The sequence below is a fragment of the Scheffersomyces xylosifermentans genome (genome assembly GCF_036884685.1).
Source record: "Scheffersomyces xylosifermentans strain CBS 12540 chromosome Unknown RJT20scaffold_2, whole genome shotgun sequence".
In the NCBI taxonomy this organism is placed as follows: Eukaryota; Fungi; Ascomycota; class Pichiomycetes; order Serinales; family Debaryomycetaceae; genus Scheffersomyces; species Scheffersomyces xylosifermentans.
Genome location: NW_027042940.1, coordinates 934713 through 958481, shown reverse-complemented (window position 1 = coordinate 958481; position 23769 = coordinate 934713). Strand labels below are relative to the sequence as shown.

The 23769-nt window shown below is 40.2% G+C and overlaps 12 protein-coding genes across 12 annotated transcripts; 8 read left to right on the top strand and 4 right to left on the bottom strand. All coding sequences in view use genetic code 12, as the record gives it.

Annotated features, from left to right (window-relative positions):
• The first annotated feature begins 117 nt into the window (after positions 1–117).
• On the top strand, positions 118–1531 carry SET6 (Set6p). Its single transcript, XM_064916558.1, has one exon. It carries the CDS (start codon positions 233–235, stop codon positions 1436–1438), a length of 1206 nt encoding a protein of 401 aa, XP_064775886.1. The 5' UTR covers positions 118–232; the 3' UTR covers positions 1439–1531.
• On the bottom strand, positions 1532–3248 carry RJT20DRAFT_125679 (uncharacterized protein). Its single transcript, XM_064916557.1, has one exon. The coding sequence runs from the start codon at positions 3140–3142 to the stop codon at positions 1613–1615; it is 1530 nt and encodes a 509-aa protein (XP_064775885.1). The 5' UTR covers positions 3143–3248; the 3' UTR covers positions 1532–1612.
• Positions 3249–3386: 138 nt separating this feature from the next.
• Positions 3387–5021, top strand: RJT20DRAFT_2368 (uncharacterized protein; the record flags this gene model as incomplete). Its single annotated transcript, XM_064919334.1, has 1 exon — positions 3387–5021. One exon carries the CDS (start codon positions 3387–3389, stop codon positions 5019–5021), a length of 1635 nt encoding a protein of 544 aa, XP_064775884.1.
• Positions 5022–6009: 988 nt separating this feature from the next.
• Positions 6010–8186, top strand: RJT20DRAFT_26609 (uncharacterized protein). The gene has a single exon (XM_064919446.1). The coding sequence runs from the start codon at positions 6271–6273 to the stop codon at positions 8068–8070; it is 1800 nt and encodes a 599-aa protein (XP_064775883.1). The 5' UTR covers positions 6010–6270; the 3' UTR covers positions 8071–8186.
• A 967-nt stretch (positions 8187–9153) lies between these two features.
• Positions 9154–11752, top strand: PTR3 (Ptr3p). The gene has a single exon (XM_064919445.1). It carries the CDS (start codon positions 9267–9269, stop codon positions 11562–11564), a length of 2298 nt encoding a protein of 765 aa, XP_064775882.1. The 5' UTR covers positions 9154–9266; the 3' UTR covers positions 11565–11752.
• A 1377-nt stretch (positions 11753–13129) lies between these two features.
• On the top strand, positions 13130–15063 carry CYS4 (cystathionine beta-synthase). Its single transcript, XM_064916556.1, has one exon. It carries the CDS (start codon positions 13372–13374, stop codon positions 14860–14862), a length of 1491 nt encoding a protein of 496 aa, XP_064775881.1. The 5' UTR covers positions 13130–13371; the 3' UTR covers positions 14863–15063.
• On the bottom strand, positions 14732–16405 carry RJT20DRAFT_26589 (transcription elongation factor DST1). The gene has a single exon (XM_064919444.1). The coding sequence runs from the start codon at positions 16013–16015 to the stop codon at positions 15122–15124; it is 894 nt and encodes a 297-aa protein (XP_064775880.1). The 5' UTR covers positions 16016–16405; the 3' UTR covers positions 14732–15121.
• Positions 16188–16954, bottom strand: RJT20DRAFT_133264 (uncharacterized protein; the record flags this gene model as incomplete). The annotated part of the gene is made up of 4 exons (XM_064918209.1): positions 16188–16446; positions 16661–16662; positions 16741–16761; positions 16829–16954. The coding sequence occupies 4 exons, from the start codon at positions 16952–16954 to the stop codon at positions 16188–16190; spliced, it is 408 nt and encodes a 135-aa protein (XP_064775879.1).
• Positions 16955–17206: 252 nt separating this feature from the next.
• On the top strand, positions 17207–17905 carry RJT20DRAFT_2363 (uncharacterized protein; the record flags this gene model as incomplete). Its single annotated transcript, XM_064919332.1, has 1 exon — positions 17207–17905. The coding sequence occupies one exon, from the start codon at positions 17207–17209 to the stop codon at positions 17903–17905; it is 699 nt and encodes a 232-aa protein (XP_064775878.1).
• A 1158-nt stretch (positions 17906–19063) lies between these two features.
• On the top strand, positions 19064–19552 carry RJT20DRAFT_133262 (uncharacterized protein; the record flags this gene model as incomplete). The annotated part of the gene is made up of 1 exon (XM_064918208.1): positions 19064–19552. The coding sequence occupies one exon, from the start codon at positions 19064–19066 to the stop codon at positions 19550–19552; it is 489 nt and encodes a 162-aa protein (XP_064775877.1).
• Positions 19553–19890: 338 nt separating this feature from the next.
• UBC8 (E2 ubiquitin-conjugating protein) lies at positions 19891–20924 on the top strand. Its single transcript, XM_064919443.1, has one exon. The coding sequence runs from the start codon at positions 20230–20232 to the stop codon at positions 20803–20805; it is 576 nt and encodes a 191-aa protein (XP_064775876.1). The 5' UTR covers positions 19891–20229; the 3' UTR covers positions 20806–20924.
• A 625-nt stretch (positions 20925–21549) lies between these two features.
• Positions 21550–23569, bottom strand: RJT20DRAFT_125667 (Glutamyl-tRNA amidotransferase subunit A (Glu-ADT subunit A)). The gene has a single exon (XM_064916555.1). It carries the CDS (start codon positions 23461–23463, stop codon positions 21715–21717), a length of 1749 nt encoding a protein of 582 aa, XP_064775875.1. The 5' UTR covers positions 23464–23569; the 3' UTR covers positions 21550–21714.
• Positions 23570–23769: the final 200 nt, after the last annotated feature.

The window sequence follows — 23769 nt, the reverse complement described above, 5'->3', positions numbered from 1 at the left end:
CTGTATCCTATTTCTTCAAGTCGGCGCTACCATACAAATACATACAACTTCTGTAAGCATAAAATTTCACTAACTTAAGAAAGATGATGGGATGATGGAATGTTCTTTAGTAGACTTTAATAACTTATGCATTATATATAGAAGTTTGGACTTTTACAGCAGGCGAAAGCATCTAGTTACTTTACATTAAAGTTTTGTCGAATTCTGAATACTGCTACACCATATTAACGCTATGCCATCGACAATAACCGTAGATTTACATAGCGAGATGGGATCGCTAAATGATACAGAAGTGAAATATATTAAGTCCCCAAGTAAAGATATAGATACAGACACATGCCTCGGCCAGATCTCGCCTTTCTTTAACGTGAAGAAAACAAAATATGGTGGAAGAGGTTGTTTCGCTATTTCAGCAATACCAAAGGGAACCGTACTTTTGACATGCAATAAGCCAATAAGTTCGACAATAATAAAACCCTTCAGAAAGGAAGCATGCACTCGCTGCTTCAGTTATTGTGATGGTAGAATACTTAAGACAAAGATCCAGAAGAAATTCGGGAAAGAAATAGTTTCATTATACTTCTGTTCCGAGGAATGTAAAGAAGAGTTCACCAATGACGATATTGATAATTTGTATGCTGATAGTCTTTTGGAGATAGAGAGACACTATATAGCTGGCTTAAATAAACCTGAAATGGAGTTGAAGGAGCCTTCCAAAACGGCCGACCTTCAATCTGTAATAAAACAAGAATGGGAGGAAGTGGCTCTCTGGGAGAAGAAGATACGAGCCATGAAACCGACAAAAAGAGCTAGCCAAATCTTCAGGATATCTGATAGTGAGTATACGGAGATCAAATACGTAATAGGCGTTCTATTCCACATGTATAAGTGCCTGAAGAAGCAAGTGTCATTGCCAATTAAGTACATCAACGAATTGGATAACAATGAAAGAAACCAATTGGAGTTGCAGCTATTTAACATATTACAATCGAGTGAACCAGAGAAAGTTCAAAAGTACCCTTATTTGTTGTATTCATACATCAATATCTATAAATTTCTTGTTTTGACGACATTGCCTCCTTTACAGGATTTAGTTTCTTCCGATTTGGTAAGGGCTACCATTGGAAGAAATCTTTCAAATGCATTCGGCATCTGGTCGGAGGCTTCGAATCCAAGCGAAGAGAAGGAGTTTTTTGGATTTGGGGTATATCCGTCGGCTTCATATTTCAATCATTCCTGTGGACCTAACATGATAAAGAAAAGAACGAAAAATGTGTTGACTTTCACCACTTTACAAGACATCAAACCAGATCAAGAACTCTGTATTGACTACGGTAACTACATCAATGAGAAGGTCGAAGTGAGAAGAAGAGAATTGAGTGAATGGTTCTTTGACTGTGGTTGTGATAAGTGTACTGTTGAATTACAAAGTCAGTAAGAAGACTACAGATAAGAAAAAAACCATATAGCAGCATTATTAACCAATAGCATATTTATAAACCAATTGCATATACATTAGCATATACACTAATGGCAACTCGATGATTGCTACAAAGTGTCATTTTACATTGTAACTTTCAAAGCATTATTAATATACATAGTGATACAGTAACTATCGTAAGGTGAAATCAAAATTATGGTAGAACTTCTTGAACTCTTCACAGTCAATAGTCTCCTTTTGTTTTGGTTGTTGACATTTCTCCCAGTAAACTCTCTTGGGCATGTTGAGAAGATGAGCCAACACTCTTCTTGGAAATTGCAAATCAATCGATTTAGTGTTGTCTGTCAATTTCGCTACGTAAATATCTTTGTTTTCTTCCGATGTATAGATGGTGAAGATGATATGATCAAATTCATTCATAATTGTGATAAACTCTGGGTCCTTATCATCATTGTAGTGATGGAAGGTGAGTTTATGGTTATGCTCAAAGCGTTCATTGTTGGATTTCACTCTGGTGTCCAATGATTGAGAGAATTTCTCCACCAAGTATTCTGGAATCGGTACTACCTGGATACTTTGATGAACATTGTCGAGTCTGTTGATCTCAAAGAAGACCAACCTGTAGAATGTATTATTCTTCTGAAAAGCTTGTACCAACGACTTTTGATACTGTTGGATTTCCTTGTACTCTACTGTCTCAGTTACATTATCCGATTTCACCCTTAAACTCGCAATGTGCTCAATTGGTAATATAATAGCGTGTCCAGAGAATGGAAGGTACTTATTTGATCTCGTCAATGGTCCCTTTGCAATGGTCATATACGTATGAGATGCAATTGATATAATCATATGTGTTTCGGTATTTGGGTTAGAGAGACAGAAAAAGCATTGATCTGGCGATACAACTTTTTTAGCTCTCTTAACGATTGTTTCTTTCCCTTCACCTTCACCTTCAACCACTCCTACTGTCCTTTTCTTGGAATCTTCAGTCTGTTCTGCTATAAATGGATTAACTGTTAACTGCTCTGTCGGTATGTCTTGCACTTCTTTGGAGAGTGCAAATGCATAAAACCATTTATCACCTGAACCTTCTTGACCCAAGCTAAGAAAACGAGTGTATTCACCGGAATCCCATTTGAAAGGCTTGTTCTCCAAAAATTTGCCATGTTCGTGACCGACTGCAAAATGATATCTTGGTTTTACCAACTTGGTAACTTCGTTTATAAACGTGTCACCAACAAGAAGCAATTTCTCTTGCGAAGCAATTGCTCGAGGCCAGTTATAAGTGATTAGGATATCTATTGGTAATTTGTTTTCTTTTATCAATTTTAGCACTTCTTCGTGATTTCCAGCGTCTTCTGCGATTCCAGACAATGCCATAATGGTTGCACCAGAAGCAAACTTAACTACATTAACGAGCGCCTTCATATATGTGAGGTTTTCTTTAATATCCACTAGATTCGACTCTTCTGCATCCTTTATACTATCCAACTCAACTATGGAATTCTTCCCCTGTGTGAAATAAGTTGCTGCTTGAATTGTGCTTTCTGGTACTGAGCTCAGATGGGGAAGTACATCTCCAAGTAGAAGCACAGCATCAAAGGGCCCATTTTTTGTATTCTGTAAGTTAGCTTTTGCAAGAACTCCATCCAAGTTACTTGGATTTGGATTTAATACCAAGAATTTACTCTTCTCTGACATCCTGACTCGTATAGACCTATCTCCCCGTTATTTGTACAAGTAACATCTTTTTCATCTCTTATCTCATAGTAAAGCCATCGCTTGAAAAATCTTGTGAGATCCGAGCATACTTTTCAAGAAAAGCACGTGACAAATTGCTGCATTTTGCGAGTTTCGGTCGCTTTGTTTACATTTCGCTTTACCATAAAACATTGTAAAATGATTTCTTTAATAGTTGGATTCTTAGTAGACAAGACAAGAAATTATGGCAGAATTGACTCAAGTCGACAAAGATACGAATATTAAAGTGTTGGTACGTGTTAGGCCATTGTTGCCCCGTGAAATTGCGTTGGAAGATGACGAATCTAAGAAGAGTTTGATCCAAATGCCTGCCAGTGACAGTAAGAGAACGATTTTAAGAGTACCGACTTCATCGAGCTTTCATACTCAGAAGACCAAGACTTTTCATAACCGCTCTCCAGGATCTGAGACTGAAGAGGAGTTCAAAAAATACAACTTTGACGAGTCGATATGGTCGTTTGACAGAAATGACCCGAATTACACTGACAACAACCAATTCTACCACAAGACTGGACCTGACATCATTGATCATTTTTTTCAGGGTTACAATGTGTGCTTGCTAGCATATGGCCAGACAAGTTCGGGAAAAACATACACAATGATGGGAAATAGACAAGAACCAGGACTCATTCCCTTGATTATTAAGGACATCTTGAGACAGAAGGAAATCCTAGTGAATGAACGTATAAACTGTGAAGTTAAGTTCTCATACATGGAAATATATAATGAACAGGTGAATGATTTGTTGAGTTTGGATGAAAGTATAAAGTGCAGAGTAAGAGAGCACCCTGTGTCAGGACCTTACGTGGAGAATGTTAAGGAATTTCTTATTAATGACTACGAAGATTTCAAGAGATACTTAAACAAGGGAAACACGAAGAGGTCTACAGCTGCTACATCAATGAATGACACAAGTTCAAGGTCTCATGCGATAATTACCCTTTCTCTTAAGCAGACCAAATTCAAAAACTCCGGGGATTCCATGGATATCGGGGATGCTGACGAAGAAATGATTTCCAACATAAAGTTGGTGGATTTGGCTGGATCCGAAAGATTAACCAAAACAAAGGTGTTCGGACAACAAGATAGAATGAAAGAAGGTACTTTGATTAACAAGTCCTTGACTGTTTTAGGAAGATGTATTAATTTACTATCTTCTAACTCATCCAAGCCACACAGCAAGCAATCTGTCGTACCCTATAGAGATTCTATTTTGACATACATACTTAAGGAGAATTTAGCTGGAAACTCACGAAGCTTTATGATATTCTGTGTATCGCCAATTGATTTTGAAGAAACCTATCAAACGCTCAATTATGCTAATCAGGTGAAGAATATCAAGACTGCTGCTATTGCAAATAAGACGAAGCTAGCTACGATACCTGTTCAGTGGGATGTCCTACGTAGGTCTGATCAAGATGCAATCGACTCGCTTAAGAGGGAGGTGCAAGAGTTGACAGAGAAATTAAGTAAGCTAGAGAGTAGTGCATTCAGCAATTCAAGTGATACAAACGTTGCCGTCTCTGATAACAATAGATTCGATAAATTGATCAACTTCCTTGATAGTGAAACTAGTAAGCTCCGATTCGAGAATAAGTACTTGAAAACACAGCTTCATCAACGAGACTTGCAGATCTCGGAGATGCATCGCCATATTAACTACATTGATAGAGAGTATGAAAGTCTCAATCAAGAAGTTCATGAATTGCAGCTAAACCATCAGACGATGGCCAGAAATTCACTAAAGGGCCAATGCGAACAAGGCTTAGTGGACATAGCCAACGAGCTTGAACTTTTCGATCCAAAGAGGATGTTTTGAGGGGACTGAAATTCGATACGACTGAGGGGGTACATTACCAGATGAAACAGGATACGGCTCAGATTTCGCCTCCGAGTATCAGCTGTTACCTAGATAACGGATAGTAAAGTGGAAGAGAAAACCGGATGGGAGCTCGTCCCAGAGGGCTGCAAAATGGAAGTATTCTCCCATTTGCTTATATGCGGCACACAAAACATAAGCCCGATTTCAGATGGGTTGAGCCATAAATTAGCGAAAAAAACTCAGAACAACGATTAGACTCCCCGTTTTCAGGTCCTCAACCAAACTTATTATGCTCATTTGCACAATAGCTCAGTTTAGAGGTTGACCACCTTCTATTAACATTAGCATTCTTCAAAGGGTCTCTTTCCCCGGTGCCAATTTCTTCCCCACAATGACACACCTATATTATTTGGAAGTATAACTTTAACTCTATGTCGACGTCTAACTCCACTTCATAGTTGACACATTTAATAACACATTTAGTAATAAATAACACATATTAACACATAGTGTACACACTGGCCGCACACATACAATAGGAACTGCACACCAACACATGACATCACTCTACCATCACTGTTAAGAGTACTAACGTAGTAGTTACAAGTTATAAATTGCAAGTTAGAGGGGAAGTACAAGTAGAGTAGTAGTATACAACGGAATGGGGCAGACAGACTATATGAAGTTTCAGAGTAACAATGGACAACCCAACACGCACTATAACAATAACATAATGTATAATGTAATGTAGGAGCTATAGTCTACAACAGATCTATTGTACACATCCGCACAGTGACACTACACAGCCATTCCACTCTCTTTTTCTCCTTTCAACTCTCTTCTCTCGTCTTGTATCTTCTTTCTCTTCTTTCTCTGCTTTCCTAACTAGTCTTTCCTGTCTTCTTTCCCTTCTTATCTACTCTTCTTCCCTACTCTTCTTTCCTACTCTTCTCCCTTCCTCCCTCTTCTCTCTCTGCCTCGTCACATGACAAACTCCTCACTGAACCATTCTTTTTTTTTTTTCCGGGGAACCCTGTTCACCTCTATGCACACTTCCCGCGCCCTCGTATCAACGAAAAATCGGAAGTTGGGAAAAGCGAGCAGTTTCTAAGCGGCGGCTAATTGGGGACAGTAAAATGTAAAGAAATTAATTGAATGTTCTTTTCCTTGTTTACAGTCTAATCGTAGTAAATCGAAGTCAGTTTTATTCTCCACAAGGTGAGAAGTACCGAATATTCACAGGGTGATGTCACAATCCAACGGAGCGGTTTTCCGGTCGTCTGTGCAAGAAGCTGTACAAGCCACAATCACTCTTGCCAGGCCTCTCTTCGTGTTCTTATCAAAGAGCGCCAGCGACGCCGAATCGGAACAGTTTCTCAACCAATTTCTTCATGAAAACAACCAAGAAATAATAGAAAAGCTCAATAACCATTTCGTGTTGTTGAAACTCGTTGAAAATACCACTGAATTTGGCTATTTCGAGCAGATCTTTCAGAACTTGGTGGTTCCAAGCTTTTACATAGTGAGCAACGGTAGATTACTAGATGTGGTGACAAATACCACAAGCGAGGAGGAATTCAATGAAAAAGTCATTGGCTGGATCCCTCAGATATCGGCTAGCGGATCCAACAGCTCAAGACCAACATACGATGTATCTGGCAGTACTTCTCCAACTGCAGAAGCCAATGGAGACTCGCCTGAAATTCCAATAACCGCACCAGTAGCTACGGGGACCGTCTCATCAACTGAACCACAAGCCGAATCTGGCATAACAGCAACAAACATAGAAGTTCCCGAACAGAGAACAGAAACTCAACCACAAACCACACAAGCCGAACAACACCAACAATCACGTAACGATTCTGACAGCACATCACGAAGATCACAGGAGCGCAAAAAGCAAAAAGCAAAAAATCAAGAGAAAGAAGAAGTAATTTCTAAACATGACAAGAGTGCTAAAAAGTACCATGAACAATATAGAGCCAAGAAGAAAGAACAGGAGCGGGAGAAAGAACGTCTCAGAGCACTTTTGCGAGCAGACAGAAAAGAAAACCAATCTAGACAAAGAGAATTGGAAGAAAAGTTGGACAATACTAAGGATGGAACTCCACAATCAAGTACTACCTCAAAGGCTAACACACCTCGTCCGACCTCAGATGTGTGCTCATTATCCATAAAGCTATTTGATGGAAATTCATTGAGACACGATTTTAAACCTACAGATACCTTGAACGACGTTCGTACATGGATTGACAGCGAAACTGAGATAATTCCAACCCACAATTCCTTACCTTCATTTGCTACTTCATCGTATCCACAGCCAACCAACTACGTCTTTCATCGTCCAATGTTGCCTAGAATTACCTTTACTGATGAACAAGAACTTCAAAAGTTGGTCGATTTGGAATTATGCCCTAGATCTGCTTTAATTTTGAAGCCGATTTACGATGACAAATATACCAATGCGTATCCGACCAACAAATCTGCTAATGGTGGTATCTTCAGGACTATTGTAACTTTACTTGGAAGAGTTGGCCAGGCTCTTTATTCCTTCTTCGATTATGGAGTGGACGCACAGCAATTGGAGCATCCACACGAGGACTATGACGAACAGGATGGATCGAGCTCATATGAACACGAAGGTACTTCCAGAGCAACGGGAACTTCAACAGGATCGTCTAGAACCGAGTCGCAGGCACCAATCAGACCACTGATCTTTTCCATCGAGGGCGTTGCACCAGTGTCTGCTTCTTTAATCAGTATTGCCAGCGGTACTAATAACAATTCATCTGCATCACTTAATCAATTACCTTCGGAACCACCATTGGCAACAGAAGATTTTTCCACCAATCCTTCGAACTACAACAGCAGGGCATCTACGCCTAAACCACTGGCTAGTGGCCTCAGCATGGCAGGCCGAATCCAGACCATTCACGGCGACGTCGAATCGTCGTCTTCTTCATCGCGGGACAAAGATAAGAAAGATGTGGATACCTACAATGGGAATACTGTGAATCTCCGTAAGAAGAAGGAAGACGACGAGTGATGTTGTCAAAGTGAGGCTTGAAAGGGAGAGCAAGTCAAAATGATGAGAATGAAATAATTTTTATTGCTGTTTGTAAGTAATTCAATAGTTCACTTCCATCTTGTATAGTTCATCAGATTAATCTCTTTAATTATAAGGTCTTTTTTTTTGGATCAGCGACCAAGATGTAGAAATCTAGAAGAATATATAGTATCGAATGGAAATGTCCTATTAACTTGTCTTATTAACTACCATGTCTCACAAAAGAAATAATAATCAGAGAAGCTCTCTCCTCTCACCAGTACAAACTCTCCACACAATAGTAGAGCAAGAAAGCATGAAAGAGTACCACCACCACGCCCTCATTTTTCTACCATTAATAAAAGACTCTAAACAGCCAGTAGCTATACGGAATAGCTATAAGCAACTACCCCAGCTCATATACACTCAATTTTAGCCATTCCATATCAACTCTCATTATACACATCAACTACCCACCACACCAATACCCAATATTTAACTACCATAACGTCTCTATAAACGAACGGTCCCTAAGAAATTAATAAGTCTTTTAAGTTGAAAGTTGATGGGAAATAATACATAAATTCAAATAAGAAGATAATATATATATATATACGACAAACGTGACTCAAACATGCAAAATGGCATTGGAAAGAACATGTTATATCCTTATGAGAGACAATTACAATTACTCTATATAAACCACTAAATCAAGCACTATCTATAGTTAATATAATCTTTAGTTAACGTAGGTAATCCTTAGTTAAAGTAGGTAATCCTTAGTTAAAGTAGGTAATCCTTAGTTAAAGTAGGTAATCCTTAGTTAATATAATCTTTAGTTAATGTAGGTATTCTTTAGTTAATGCAATCTTCATATAAGTAATCTTCAGTTAATACAATCCTCAGTTAATGCAATCCTCAGATAAGATATATATATATATATATCTACCCTTATAAGATATATGGTACAAACAATATATTCTACAACTATCAGCGCTACCATCCTCTCACCTCTCATATATTTTCCATTATCTATGAAGCATGGAGTTTCTAAAGTGTTAATCTTATCATTATCACTATTATATTCTTTATAACGTCAATTATCAATAGTGTCGTTGATTCCATTATCTAAAAGCTGACTTGCAGCTCATTACGCTTAATACAAAGACTATAATTATTCAATACAACATTCTCTCATGGAGAAGATCAAGATCTCAAACCTTGAGTCGTTACTAAGGTTCCCCAGTTCTGGTAGTACCAACTATACCCCTCCACCAATTGTTTCCGATGCTTCGATACTCAAATGTGGCTGTCTAGTCAGCGAATCGGCGTTTCTCGCCTTGAATGCTACGTCATGTCCAATTTGCGGAACAGAAGACCCCATGGTGTTGGCACCAGTCCAGCCTTTAAGAGAACTCCATAAGATCATACAACAGTTAAATGCCCAGATATCTTCACAGCCGATTACATCCAGCAGTCTTAACAACAGAAGAAGACGCTCATCATCTAAGAAAAGTGTTAAGGGTGGAATTTTGGATCTGGCCACTAATAATGGAGACGGCTCGTATCAATCGGAGTCCATGGACCTTATCACTTTGTTCTACAAATTTGCCAAGGAAGAAGAGTATGTCCCCGAAAAACCATCTTCTCCTTACAACACCAAGGTTCAGCCAATTGCCATTACCAGCGGGTCTGTAGGGAGTCCACAGGAACTTAAACCTACCTCACAATCGGATTTACAGTTGCCATCTTCATCGTTGCCGCTGTATCAGAACTCCACATCCATATCTCCTCAAAGGAACACACCACAATTCGGCGGGTTTGATCCACAGAATAACGTTTTCAATGCTCATAATAGTGGTCCGGATGCCAGTAATATCCAGTTTGAAGAGTCACTTTTGAAAAGTTCAAGCGAAGAAAAGGAATACAACTTCAGTAAGTGCTTTCCACATCACAGGAAGCTCACCACTTTTCCTACTCAGAATATGAAGTTCAACCTATCACATCTTCCATTCAAGCTGGGCTCAATGCTAAAGAAGAACTCTCGCTACATCGGAAGTAGTATTCATACGTATTTGGATTTTACTATGGGTAAGGAAATTACTCGTTTTGTGCTTATAACAGAAAAGAAATGGGAGTTGTTCGAATATGTTGTTTCCATAACTGAAGTGGACAATTCTAGTATTAAGCCACAACTTATTTGTAGTGGAAAGTCTACAGGAGAATACGGCGAGAACAGCAACAACCTCAATCAATTCAATGGAAGCACATCGGCTACTGGTGAAATCGTCATAAGGAACGACTTCAACGCTAGTACTGACAACTCAAATACAAACCAAGAATCTGACTTAAAAAAGAGGCTTCTGCAATGGGACCACTTACATTGCCATTTGTCAAAGAACTATCTTGTAATCTCGGGCACGAAAGGTGTTATGAGGGTATTTGATGTCAACAGAATGTCTCCATATCAGTTTGGCCAACCTGTCTATACTTATATCACGAATTTCCCCATTAGATGCATTGCTATATCACCGGATGATGGGCTTATTGCTTGCGGTATCACCGCCAGAGAGAGAGTATCAGGAAAAGAACAGCCGTTTATAATTTTACATCGGTTGATGTCGTCAGAAGACAGTTACATCCATTCCGTTGATCCCATCACTATCACGATTCCTTACAGGGACCCAATTAAGATCATCCGCTTCAATCCCACTTCAACCCATTTGTTGTGCTGCACCGCATGGGAATCGAGGTACTTGGTGATCAAACTTAGAAGTGCAAACGACCCAGCTGACAACTATAGGAAACCACGTTTGATATGGTCTGACATAACCTACAAGTCGAGCAGAAGGTTCAGGGGGGACAATGATGGCGACGAGAAGACTGCAGAGGCAGAAGCCGATGCTGATTATGAACTAATGATGACAAATGAAGGTATTACAGACTTGCAATTTGGTGCAACTTATTCAAACACCATTGTTGTGGCTTCATGCTCTCTCAAAAGTAGACCACCTACAATCATACGATTGGATGGAGCTTTAATAGATTCAAAGAAGCACCATCACGCGTCCGATAATTATAGTATTCAGAACAGTTTCACTAGTATGGAAGATGAAGAAAATACTAGTATTAAATCAGCGGAGACAGTAATGAAAATTACCGAAGTGGGATCGATGATTCATGCTTTCTCACTTTCGCCGAGAGGGGATGGTATTGTCTTCCTTGACAAAGATGGGAGATTGTGCTTGCTTTCTACACCTTCATTCCGATCATCGACTACAAGTACTACTAGCAGTAGTAAGAGAGTTGTGGTATTATTAGGTGATGTATCCAATGCTGAGAGGTTTACTGAAGCGGCTTCAGTCAAATTTTCACCTGATGGAGGTAAAATCTTTTCAGTGGATAGGAAGGGAGTCTTTTCTGTATTTGATTTCACTAAGGGTGTTCCTGGAGAAGATCTAGATGTAGTGAAATGTAAGATTCTTACTTTTTAGGATGTTTATAGAGGTATACGAGGAAGGGTAAAGGGCAGTTTGTCCGTCTCTCGACTTACAAGCGCTTATTAATATACGCTGCTTGCTTTACAGAATTTGTAGGTCAACATCACTATTTGTCTAGATTTGAATAGGAGCTGATTGGAACGATAGTTCGTCCCTTGTGGTCGCATGTGGTGGAGCAAGGTCTCGTAGTGTCTGAGATTTTCCTGGAGATGATATGTGCCATATGTTAAATTTATACATATGGGTGTGTATCACTTGTATGTAATATTGTATTGCTTAATGCCATATTGCTAATTATCCCATTGTCATTTACTTTAGCCTCCTGCCTGAAGCAAAAGTTCAGCTGCTTGTAGAGACTTCTTTCACCGCATGCTCTCTACATATCCTAATAAGAGAGTAACACCGTCGTCCTCACCACTTATGTCATCTCCTCGTATTGAATCATCTTCTAGCATTGAGTCATCGTATGCTCTTGCGTCGTCGTCGTTGTCGTCGTCGTCCTCTTCCTATTCAATCTGTTTTAGTACTGCCCTCCTATCCTTTTTTTTGCACCCACACCACTGTGCGGCTCATAGATGCCATAGATGCCCCTCTTCCAACGGCTCGCCCTGTTCCTCCTGCATCGATCATGTATTTTCTTCTCTTCGCTTTTGCGTTTTCTTCTTTTTGAGGCCTCCACTTGTCGTTTCTTCTCATTTCTGCTCCTGTCTCTTCCCTCTCTCTCTAACTTCTTACTTCTACTCTCTTCTCTCTTCTCTCACTATTCTTCGATATTTGCAGTACTCACTAACCTTTTTGCATTCATTGACGCCACAGTTATTTTTCAGATGAGCTAACGAAAAAGAAAATCGTCTGGGCAGTCCACACAAACAAACGAGCACATTTTTTTGCAGTAGTGGTAGTAGTAGTGTTTTCTGTTTCTTTTCTATTCGTTCTCTCTTAACTGTGTGGGTAACATTCCCTTAGCATTAAAATTAGCATTGGCAGTGGAGTGAGGGTTTAACCATGTAATATAAATCATTGACAATTACACAATTTCGGTGCAATGCAGTACAGAACAGTACATTATAGTAGGAACCCTGCAATATCAGATTGTAGTGGCATCTTTCTACTGGTCATTCGTACTGTGACGTTGTCTAACCCTTCACCATTTCGCACACACAATTGACTTTCTTTTCAGTAGTTAATAGTAGATTTCCTTTAATAGTTAATAAGAGCCCTGCCACTACCGGTTAGTGGAACTCAGTCTCAGTTCTTCTCGATGCTGCATCTTTTGGTACACAGTAATAGTTATGAGTTACGAACCCCATGCACGTAGTACGTTAGACTATAATACTATACTTACGCTAAATGAACACCCATACATGCTTACATACTTACATACTTACATAACCACTCATCACTCACCACAACACATCACCCACATCAGATGTCGTAGGAGCCTCACTGGTAAAGCCTCACTGGGCATCATTGTGTATACTCGTAGATTTTTTTTTTAATTCCTTTCTTATTGTTCTTATTCTGAATTATGAATTAATTTATTCTTTTCATCTGCTTCTGTTTTTTTTTTTTTCTTTAATCACTTCTTCTTCTTCTTTCTTTTCGTTCTTCCACTCTCATCACTTTTTGAATCTTCTGGATCTCATTTGTATCATCTGATCGTCTTGTTCTCTTCTCGTACAAGTACGCAATTGCAAGTAGCCCCAGAAAATCCGACCCTCGTGGAACAGTTTTAATCAGTGCTTCAAACAGTCACTTCACTACTAATTAACCGCCATTTCATAAAAAATTTCCCCTGAAAATGGCTTCCGCTGCTCCTCCTCCTTTGTACGACAACGTCCTCGACCTCATCGGCAACACGCCGTTGATCAAATTGAACAAAATCCCCCAATCGCTCGGGATTAAGGCCAAGGTTTACGCCAAGGTCGAATTGTTCAATGCTGGTGGTTCCATCAAGGACAGAATCGCCAAAAACATGGTCTTAGAGGCCGAAAAGCAAGGCAGAATCAAGCCTGGCTACACTTTAATCGAACCAACTTCTGGTAACACCGGTATCGGTTTAGCCCTCGTTGGTGCCGTCAGAGGTTACAGAACCATCATCACCTTGCCAGAAAAGATGTCTAACGAAAAAGTCTCTGTATTGAAGGCTTTGGGTGCTGAGATCATCAGAACTCCAACAGAGGCCGCTTGGGACGCCCCTGAATCTCACATTGGTGTTGCCAAGAAGTTGGAGAAGGAGATTCCAAACTCTGTTATTTTAGACCAATACTCTAACATCGCCAACCCAGACGCTCACTACTACGGTACTGGTTTCGAAATCTGGGAACAGACCAACGGTAAGGTCACCCACCTTGTAGCTGGTGCTGGTACCGGTGGAACCATCAGTGGTATCTCTAGATACTTGAAGGAGAAGAACTCCAAGATTGAGGTTACCGGAGCTGATCCTAAGGGTTCTATCTTGGCTCAACCTGAGTCTTTGAACGAGTCCACTGAAGGTTACTTGGTTGAAGGTATTGGTTACGATTTCATCCCAGATGTCTTGAACAGAAAGTACGTTGACAAGTGGATCAAGACCGATGATGCTGAGTCTTTCAAGTTGGCCAGAAGAATTATCAGAGAAGAAGGAATCTTAGTTGGTGGTTCCTCTGGTTCTGCTTTGCAAGCTGCTTTGGATGTAGCTAAGGACTTGACTGAAGATGATGTAGTTGTCGTTGTCTTCCCTGACTCTATCAGATCTTACTTGTCTAAGTTCGCTGATGACGAATGGATGAAGACCAATGGTTTCGTTGTTGAAGACAACAGCACTTCCGTTAACAAGACTGACGACTTCTTGGCTCACAAGACAATCAAGGACTTGGTTGCCGGTAAGGCCCCAGTTGTCACTGTCACTTTATCCGATACCGTTGGTAAAACATTCGAATTATTGCAAAGCAATGGTTTCGACCAATTGCCAGTCTTGAGCTCCAGTGGTAAGTTGGTTGGTTTAATCACTTTATCCAAAATCTTAAAATCTTTATCCACCAAGAAGGTTCAATTGACTAACTCCATTACTTCCATTGTTATTGATTTCAGAAAATTGAATGATTTCGAGAAGTCTTTCACCATCACCAAGGAGTCCGGTTTCACTAAGAAGTCTTACGAACCTATTTCTTTGGACACTCCATTGAGTTTGTTGAACAAGTTCTTCGAGACTCACTCTAACGCTATCATTACCGACGAAGACTTGAAGCCAGTCCAGATCGTTACCAAAGTGGACTTGATCTCGTTCTTGACCAAGAACGTTGCATTCTAAACGTACAATGTGTTCTGAGGAAATTCTAATACAATTCGAACTCTGGATATGCGACTAGGCACTCTAATGATGACTATACAGCCCAGCGTTTCTGCCATAGTGTGCTACATTCTCTCTATACAAAGAAATTTTCTTACCATAGATGTATAATAATAATAGTAATATAGTACAAATACAAAATACAAGAAGTACAAAGAACATAAGCTCATAAATCTAGCTCGTAGCAAATTTTCATATATCAGCTACTGACCCACCCTGTTCACGAGAACTTCCATCTGTTACCACAATTCTCACAAGTACAGAATGTAGTCAAAGGTTCATCCGCAGATCTGGTTTGCATCTGGTAGTAACTCACCTTCTTGTGCTTACATTTACCACAAGTGAATCTATCCGTCACTGCTCTCTTCTCGGTGGCACCTTGAGCATCGAACAAGTTCTGTTTATGCAATTTCTCGATTTCCTTCTTCAAAGCTTCTGGAGCCATCTCGTTAGGTGACATCTTTATAAACTCGGCTGCCAAAATGGCTCTTGTAAGTAATCTCTCTCTTAGTTCTGGGTTCTTCTTATTACGAAGGTTCATAGTGAACGTTCTAAGTTTATTTCTATAGTTGTCATTAACCGCCAGGTACTCACTTCTGAATACCTCGCTTTCTATTTCGGTTGCGATGGTTAGGATGTGTTTAGGAGCGTCTTCACGCTCGATAGCCAAAGCAGTGTATAACGCACTTATGGATGCATTTCTAGTGGAGTTATCGTACAATGTGGTGTTGACGCCGTCGGTCTTAGGGTTTCTAGGGCCCAGGTGGAATTTACTTTGGGTTGAGCCCGCTGGAGCTACGGGCTTTGCAGGACTTGTTTCTGCTGAAGAGCCATGATTGTTGGAGCTGGCGCCTGGTGTCGTTTTCTTCTTGCTGTTCTTCTCATTCTGTACGGATTCTCTCCATTTTCTGATCATTTTCTTGACCAACGAGTTAATCTCGCCATTGCTGTGTGAACGGAACTTGTTGACGGCGACTCCTACTTTCGTTTCTCTTAACAACTTCTCTGAAGGTTTCACGCCGTCGTTGAGGATGTTCAACAACTTAAGGATCGTAGCGTCGTCTGACGACTTCTCAAGGTTTGAAACCGTTGACTTGATTTCCTTGGGGTCCATGATGGAGGTGGAACTAATGTGATTTATATGGCTTCTGTGCTCTATGATGTGTCTAAGGCTTGCACTTGTGCCGTCTATCTTATGGTACAACCGGTTGTAAGATGATATTACCGTGTGTTTATTGTCTTAAGAGTTTGAAAATCTTTTTTTTCCCGCTGTGTGCAGACAGAGGTTAGCGAGAGTAGGGAGAGTGGTGAGAGTAGTGAGGAAGTAGCGAGGGAGTAGTGGGAGAGTAGGGAGAATGGTGAGAGTAGTGAGGAAGTAGCGAGGGAGTAGTGGGAGAGTAGGGAGAGTGGTGAGGCAGTAGTGAGAGGTGGCCTATAGATAAGTTGTGAGAAGGAGTGAGAATAGTGAAAATTGTGAGAGTACTAATACTACTGCTAATACCGAGAACACTGAGAAGTAGTGAGAACACTGAGAGTATCGAGATACTGCAGAGACAATAGTAATAGTACTAAGAGATTAATAAAGGTCAGTTCACAGTACAGCTTAAAGAACAAGAAATTACGACAAAACAAGACAAGCGATGGTTATAACACTGCAAATGTAAATAGACTCCCCTTGAGGCCGAATTTGATATTAAAAAAGTAAGACTTTCAGGTTTTCACTCCCATTACTTACCCCATTACTAACCCCATTACTTACGTCTAAAGAAACGTAACGAGACGACATTCACTATAATTTAATATCTTAACATCATTGAGCTTTCTCTGAGAAAAGCTCACCACTTCATCATAACAACAAGGCTAAAAAAAAAAGAATCTCGTTACATAGAACCCACTACCAAGAATGTCCCACATCCTCCCCACCCACTCCTACTTTGTCCTCCTTCTCCTTCTCCTTCTCATCCTCATCCTCTCTCACTGTCCATGCTGCTTCTCTTCTCGGTATTGTACCTCGTATGTCATTTCTTCCCACCTTCTCACTTTGCGACATCATATTTGTGACATTAAATATCGAAGAATTTTGAAAGTTGAGAATGTGAGCTTAACTTTTGGCAGCTTCATTAATAAACATCTCTGCTTCTCTTCTTTCATGAAACCCCAGAAGACATTATATTGATATATCGGTAATATATATCAATCATTTGATTAACACCCAGCTCCCAGACTTTATTAGCCAAGCCTCTAACTCCTTAGGCTCGCTCTCTACTTCTCAACTCATAGAACAAACTCACATAAACTTCTTCTCATGGACTCTTCAAGCACTTCTGTTTCGATAGGGAAGTTCCCCTTCGACTACACCGAAGAACAAGTCCTCGAAATAGCCCGCTCAGTCGGCCCTGTACTTGACTTAAAATTGCTATTTGATGAGCTCACTGGTAAATCAAAGGGTTACGCCATCATCAGCTATGGTGATAACGAAACAGCAGCATCGGCGGTAAGAAACTTGAACTACATGACTCTACCAAATGGCCGCTTTTTGAAATGCGCTTTTATCAACGACTACGACTCTTCCAGCAAAGAGAGACTTCCACCTCTTCCTTTAGGTGTGCAAATACATCCTAACCAGAACGTACAACAAGTGATATCAAACATTCTAAGCAATATCGATTCTACCACAGCATTACAAATCTTGAAAGAGGCAAAGTCTATGAGTTTGGATAATCCCAAATTGACCAAACTCTTATTAGACCGTTTTCCACAATTGGCTCATGCTCTTGTCGAGCTCAGTTTGATTTCAAACACAACCAATGCAGACTTAATAGAGTTGACGCTCAACAAAAAGCAGCCTGTGCTCAACGAGTTGTCATATGATCACGTCACATTGCTTAAGAGCATACATAACATGCCTGAAGTGGAACTTGAAACGTTGGATGAAAGTAAACGAGCCATTGTGACTCAGATCAAACAAGAAATAGACAAAGGATCCTACGGACAAATCGTATAGAAACATGTGAATGACTTTCGACTCTGGTAGGAGTCCGAAAAATCAAGAACGCTAAAAATAGACTCATCTAGCCTAGAATCTTCGTCGAAGAACTAACACCTACCAGATAAACTAATAGAATTATTAATTCAAAAGCGTGTTAGCGCAATTTACTATGTTAATAACAAATGCATGAGATATTTTCACCATTGACGGCTATACCTTTTCCGCCAGCATTTGGAAAGAAGGAGGTTAATACGGCATATATTTAGATTCTAATAAATAAACATATCGGAATTGCTCGCTATGCAAACAATACTGTATGATCTTGATGATGATGTGTCCTAACACAGCAAAAATCGTCCTTAACGGAGTTGCAATCCACAACATCGAACTTGTTACTACTTTTGGATTACAGATACGGTTCTGACTTTACACGTCCACAATCTAGAACACTCCAAAGATGCGATAGAACATTCTTGATGATCAGCTGTTCTTCAATATTCGAAAGTTCAAGACTACCCCTCGTGTACCCCTCTGTCATTCCCTGTACCCCCTTCTTAACCCTCTTTCTTTGCACCCATTTCTATCCTACTATCACAAGGCCTTCCTTCGCGCGCATAGATTATGACAGCTTCGGAGTTTTTCAATTTGTTCCGTATTTGGTAGCACCAGAAAACAGAATTCTACGCGCTCTGGTATTACTTACAGTCTAACTACATAGTGGAATTATGACTCTACCTAATCACTGAACAGAGTAAAGGTGTCGTATAAGTTCAATTGGTTATAAAAGAAATGTTCAACAGTTTTACCCAACGGATAGCCCAACATGAGTAATTTCGCGATGTTCAGGGATTTTGGTCATAATAGACGGTGGCGTCGTATTTCTCACTATAAACTTACTGTTTATGGTGTTCTCAGTAAGTTTCTTAAGCACATGCAATTTTCACATGCACATCTGAAATCTGGTGATGGGATGCTCTCTTGTTAATGGCTACTCCAGTAGGCCAGAAGTAGCAAAGGTAAATTTGCATGTGCTAAAATCACAATCTCAGAATTGCTATAGTATTGTAAAACTATTATAAAAACTAGGCTAATAGACTCAATTGTTGAAAATGTAGAATTTATAACCATCAGCTCCACAAGATAAACATATCCACAGCTGCGAAATTCGATAAAATGGCAAAGAAAACAAGAGAAGAGCTTTTGGCAGACTTCGAGAATGATCTTGTACGCATAGATTCAATGCGACTTCTGATCTCAGGTCACGATGAACCTCTTGTTTATGACAGGGACATGGAAGATATGCCACAGAGGCTCCACTTCATTCTCCCAGAAAATAGCACGTACCGCTTGACTCTTAAATATAAGGTCAAGAAACAACCGTTGAGAAATCTCACGTACAAGCAGGTGGTTACCAAGGGTGGTATTCCTGTGAAATCAAAGAAATGGCCCATCAAGGAATTGTCTGATGTAAATATTCACGACGAGGAAGAACACCACGAGGTCACATTTCCTGAAGACGACATTCCCGGCGGTCTTATGTTTAGAGGAACACATCCAGCTACTAGTGTGCTTTATGCTGAAGGTCAAGAAGTTTGGAAGATGGACTGGTTAATTGAAGTAGTTAAGAAGAACAGAAAGCCAGCTAAAGGTGGCTACGACTAAGCTCATCAAGTAATACTTTGACTGACAGACTTCTGTCATGGAAATTGGTCCATTTTTACGATTTTACGACTTCTTTTCTCGGTGTATAGGTACGTGTATAGGAGCTCAAATAAACAATTAATTCTAATTACCCAATAGTTCAATGTTTTAGCAATTACTCGATATGGCTGCTCCTATACATTTGAGTCATTTGAGTCGCAATTATGCTGTTGAAGCGCTACCATAATTCCAATACTTCACTGCCGTCACGCCCTTGTCTGGGTCACTGCGTTATCTTCACGTGAGAAATCCATAACACTCACGTGAACACTAATCAAACCCCATAGCCACCTCCATACCGCCATATTGTATTCCCTACCCTACCCCGGAACTCATCTTACCAGCAACTAATCGACCCGATTAGACTACAAGTCACGGGGAACCTCAGGATGACTACGTAATACCATATCCGTAGTTAGGGAATTAAATATGTAACCACTTCTTTTTATTATAACGTAACACATTTACTCTCTCTTACTAGGTCTAGCAATATTTGATATCGTAGACGACACTGACTCAAAGGTTTGATTTACTAATTTGTCCCTGAAACTTTTAATACATATATACCAGCTTTCCCCTCGGTGACTAGTTGAGGTATTAAGCGCTTATAGAATACGGTTGTTTCAGAGATTGCTACCATGAGTTCTCCCAAAAGAAGAATTGAAAAGGACGTGATGGAACTCATGATGAGTGACCACGACGTCACTCTTATTGACGACTCCATTCAACAGTTCTTTGTTATCTTCCATGGCCCCACGGATACCCCTTACGAAGGTGGGACTTGGAAGATAAGAGTGGAATTGCCCGATCAATACCCGATCAAGTCACCATCTATCGGATTCACAAACAAAATCTACCATCCAAATATAGACGAAGGTTCCGGTTCGGTGTGTCTTGATGTCATTAACCAAACCTGGTCGCCGATGTTCGGCTTATTGAATATCTTTGAGAACTTCTTGCCCCACCTCTTACGTTATGCCAACCCAAGCGATCCATTAAACACTGAAGCCTCCAATCTCATGACAAAGGACGAAGCGAAGTACAAGGAGACGGTTAAGCAGTACGTTAAGCAATACGCTCACAATATCACTAATGAGGACGACAACGTTGACGACGACGGAGCAGACGATGATGACGATGAACTAAGCGACGTCGGAAGCTTGTCCAGTGATGATGAGAGCGACGAGGAAGCAGCAGGAACTCTTGACTTGTGATGACTCATTAATGACGGGAGAATCGAATTGTTTGCATTGGTATGACTGACTGATGATGTTCCGGGTTAGATGGTGAATGCAGCTACAATTGTTCTGGCATAATATGGATTGAATGTATAAGGAAAGGGGCAGGAACTGCTGCCATCTATAGTTTTGTCATTAATTACACATATATATAGAACTCATTTGCATCGATATATAATAACAAAAACTATGTAGCCGCTTGTAGTTTTGTAGTTTAATTATTGTTGTTGTTCTTTGGTATCGTTATTTTAACGACATCATAGTCGGATTTATCAGTTTCTGCCTTCCACGAGATATTTTCATGGTCTATTTCGTTCAATTGGTACTCATAAGTGTTATTAACTTTGTTGGCGGCTGACGAGACTTTCAATCTGGCCAAACCGGCCTTGGTTCTAACCAATTCCAACTCGAAATCAGAAAAATCATTGGGCGCATTACCTTTCAGAATGGACACAGAAATTTCGTATTTGCTAGGAGTTTCGATCTTGTTGTAAAATACGGAGTTAACGCTATCCGTTTCCAATAATGCCAGCTTTGTTTCTTTCTCTTCTTCTATTCTGCAACCCCTTGGTTTAACAAAGACTGGATAGCTCTCTCTGTTGAGCCCTGCGACTGGTCTTCTTCCTGTGTCAAAAGCTACTACAAACATGATAATTTTCTCTTTATTTTTATCCAAATACTTGTATAATTCTATATTCTAAGTTATATATTATATAAACAATATATAACAATAAGACAAGTCATATACTAAGTACAGAAAGGTGTCTCCAATATATATACTTCGCAGCCCCATGGGATGCAAAAAGCAAGCACTATCTAGAAGGTTCCATGATTTTTTTTCTCGCAGCCATTCAGTGAGGTGTCTTAGTTCATGGTGTCATTGCCTCATACAACAGGAATGTTCTTAGAAAGATAGTCGGAGAACTTTGGTGTTGTCCTTCCTTTAATAAGATCTTCTATAGCTGAGCCATATTTAATTAATTTGGGCTCACCCCATTGTGTTTGCATGATCCCTAAACCATAGGGCAACCCTATGCTTGTCTCACTAACAGGGATAGTTATCATAGGGTAACCTGCCTTGGCAGCTTGTTGGTAGGTAATAGAATTTCCAGAAGGAACTAGTAATCCGTCTAACTGATAATTCTCACCCGTAGAAGTATCTGTGTAGTTCAAAGCGTAATCAATCCCCTCATCTCTAGAAGTCCTACGTACAAATTCAACTGCTTGATAGTAAGTCTCGTTCTTCACACCGCCCCATGCCAACGAGGCCAAGAGTCCATCTTGACCAGATTTAAAAGCTGGATGAACTCCCGGTGTTCCACCTTCAGTTCCATCATTATTAAAGTTATAATCTACAATATCCTGGAGACTTCTTATATCGGTGTTTTCGAGTTCCGAAAGGTAAGAAGCAATGTTATTGTAGAAATCGACTTTAACCACTGTGTACTCTGACTCGTTAACTGGACCAAAGTCCCAATTCCAGCCATCATCCGAAATGACATCCAAATTTCCAAAATCTGTGTTATTGATCACTGTGGCTCCTGCTGATTCGATTAATTTAATGGTCTCTAACAATCCTTCCACCTGTTCTTCATCTGCAGTTGACCAAAGTTTTGCCCAAGGCAATCCAAACTTGGCACCCTTCAAAGAAGATCTATCACCCAAGAATTTCACGTAGTTTCCGTCCTCCGGAACATTACCAACTTGTGCTAAAGTATAATTATCACGCTCATCGACACCATACATATTCTGCAATACGTACACTGCATCCCTCACCGTTCTAGCAAGAGGCCCAGTTGTGTCTTGATGTTCTGATTCAGGGATGACTCCTGCTCTTGAAGTAAGTCCCACCGTTGGCTTGAATCCAACGACAGCATTGTTACCTGCTGGCGATATAATACTACCGTCAGTTTCTGTGCCTAAAGCAAACATGATCAAATTAGCTGCAACCGATCCTGCTGAGCCTGTTGAGCTTCCGCCTCCATTAAGCGTTAGATTATAAGGACATCTGGCCTGTCCTCCAACGGCAGAATAACCTTCACTGTAAGAATTTGATCTCATGTCTGCCCATTCTGAAAGCGTAGCATGGCCGAATAAAACAGCACCAGCTTCTCTCAACTTACTCACAACATGTGCATCCCTGGGAACAACAGATCCCAATAAAGCATTGGAACCACAGCTAGTTTGCATTTTATCCTTAGTTGCGTAGTTATCCTTCACGATGAAAGGGATGCCATGTAAGGGACCACGTATGACACCCTTTTTCCTTTCATCATCCAATCTCGAAGCAATGGCAAACATATCAGGATTCAATTGGAGAATTCCATTAACAAAGTCGTTGACTTGGAAATATCTTGCTAAGTAGCATTGCACCAAATCCACAGAACTGATCTTGCCCAGAGACATGTAGTCCTGCAATTGGTCAATTGTAGCTTCCTCAAGGGTGATTTCTTTGCATTTAGGCATTGGAAAAATTTCGGCACTTTCAATCTGGGCAAAATGATAAGTGGTATCATTAAGTTGTTGCTCATCGGCTAAGCTTTCGAACACAGTCCTCTTGACGTAGGGTGAGATCGTTAGAGCATTGGATGCGGAACAAATTGCACCGACTGCAAAAAGGGTCAGATAACGCATTTTCTCTGCCCTTTATGAATGTGAAATCGTTATTTTACTATTCACAATTACTTGGATTCTCTTGGCTTATATATTCCTCGAGGATATGCTAAACTTGTACTTCTGATCCTAATCCGTAGCCATCGAACTCCATGCGTTATCTATTATGTCCTGACTAGCTATGTGCCGCAATTCACTTCCTAAATAGGACGAAATCTGTACGCATTAGGTATCTGTCAAGATGTAGAGCGGATCAATCCGCAAGCCATAAGACGGAGAAAAGGGGAGCGACTTTAAGAAAACTATGCAAAAACTCTTATATTTAGC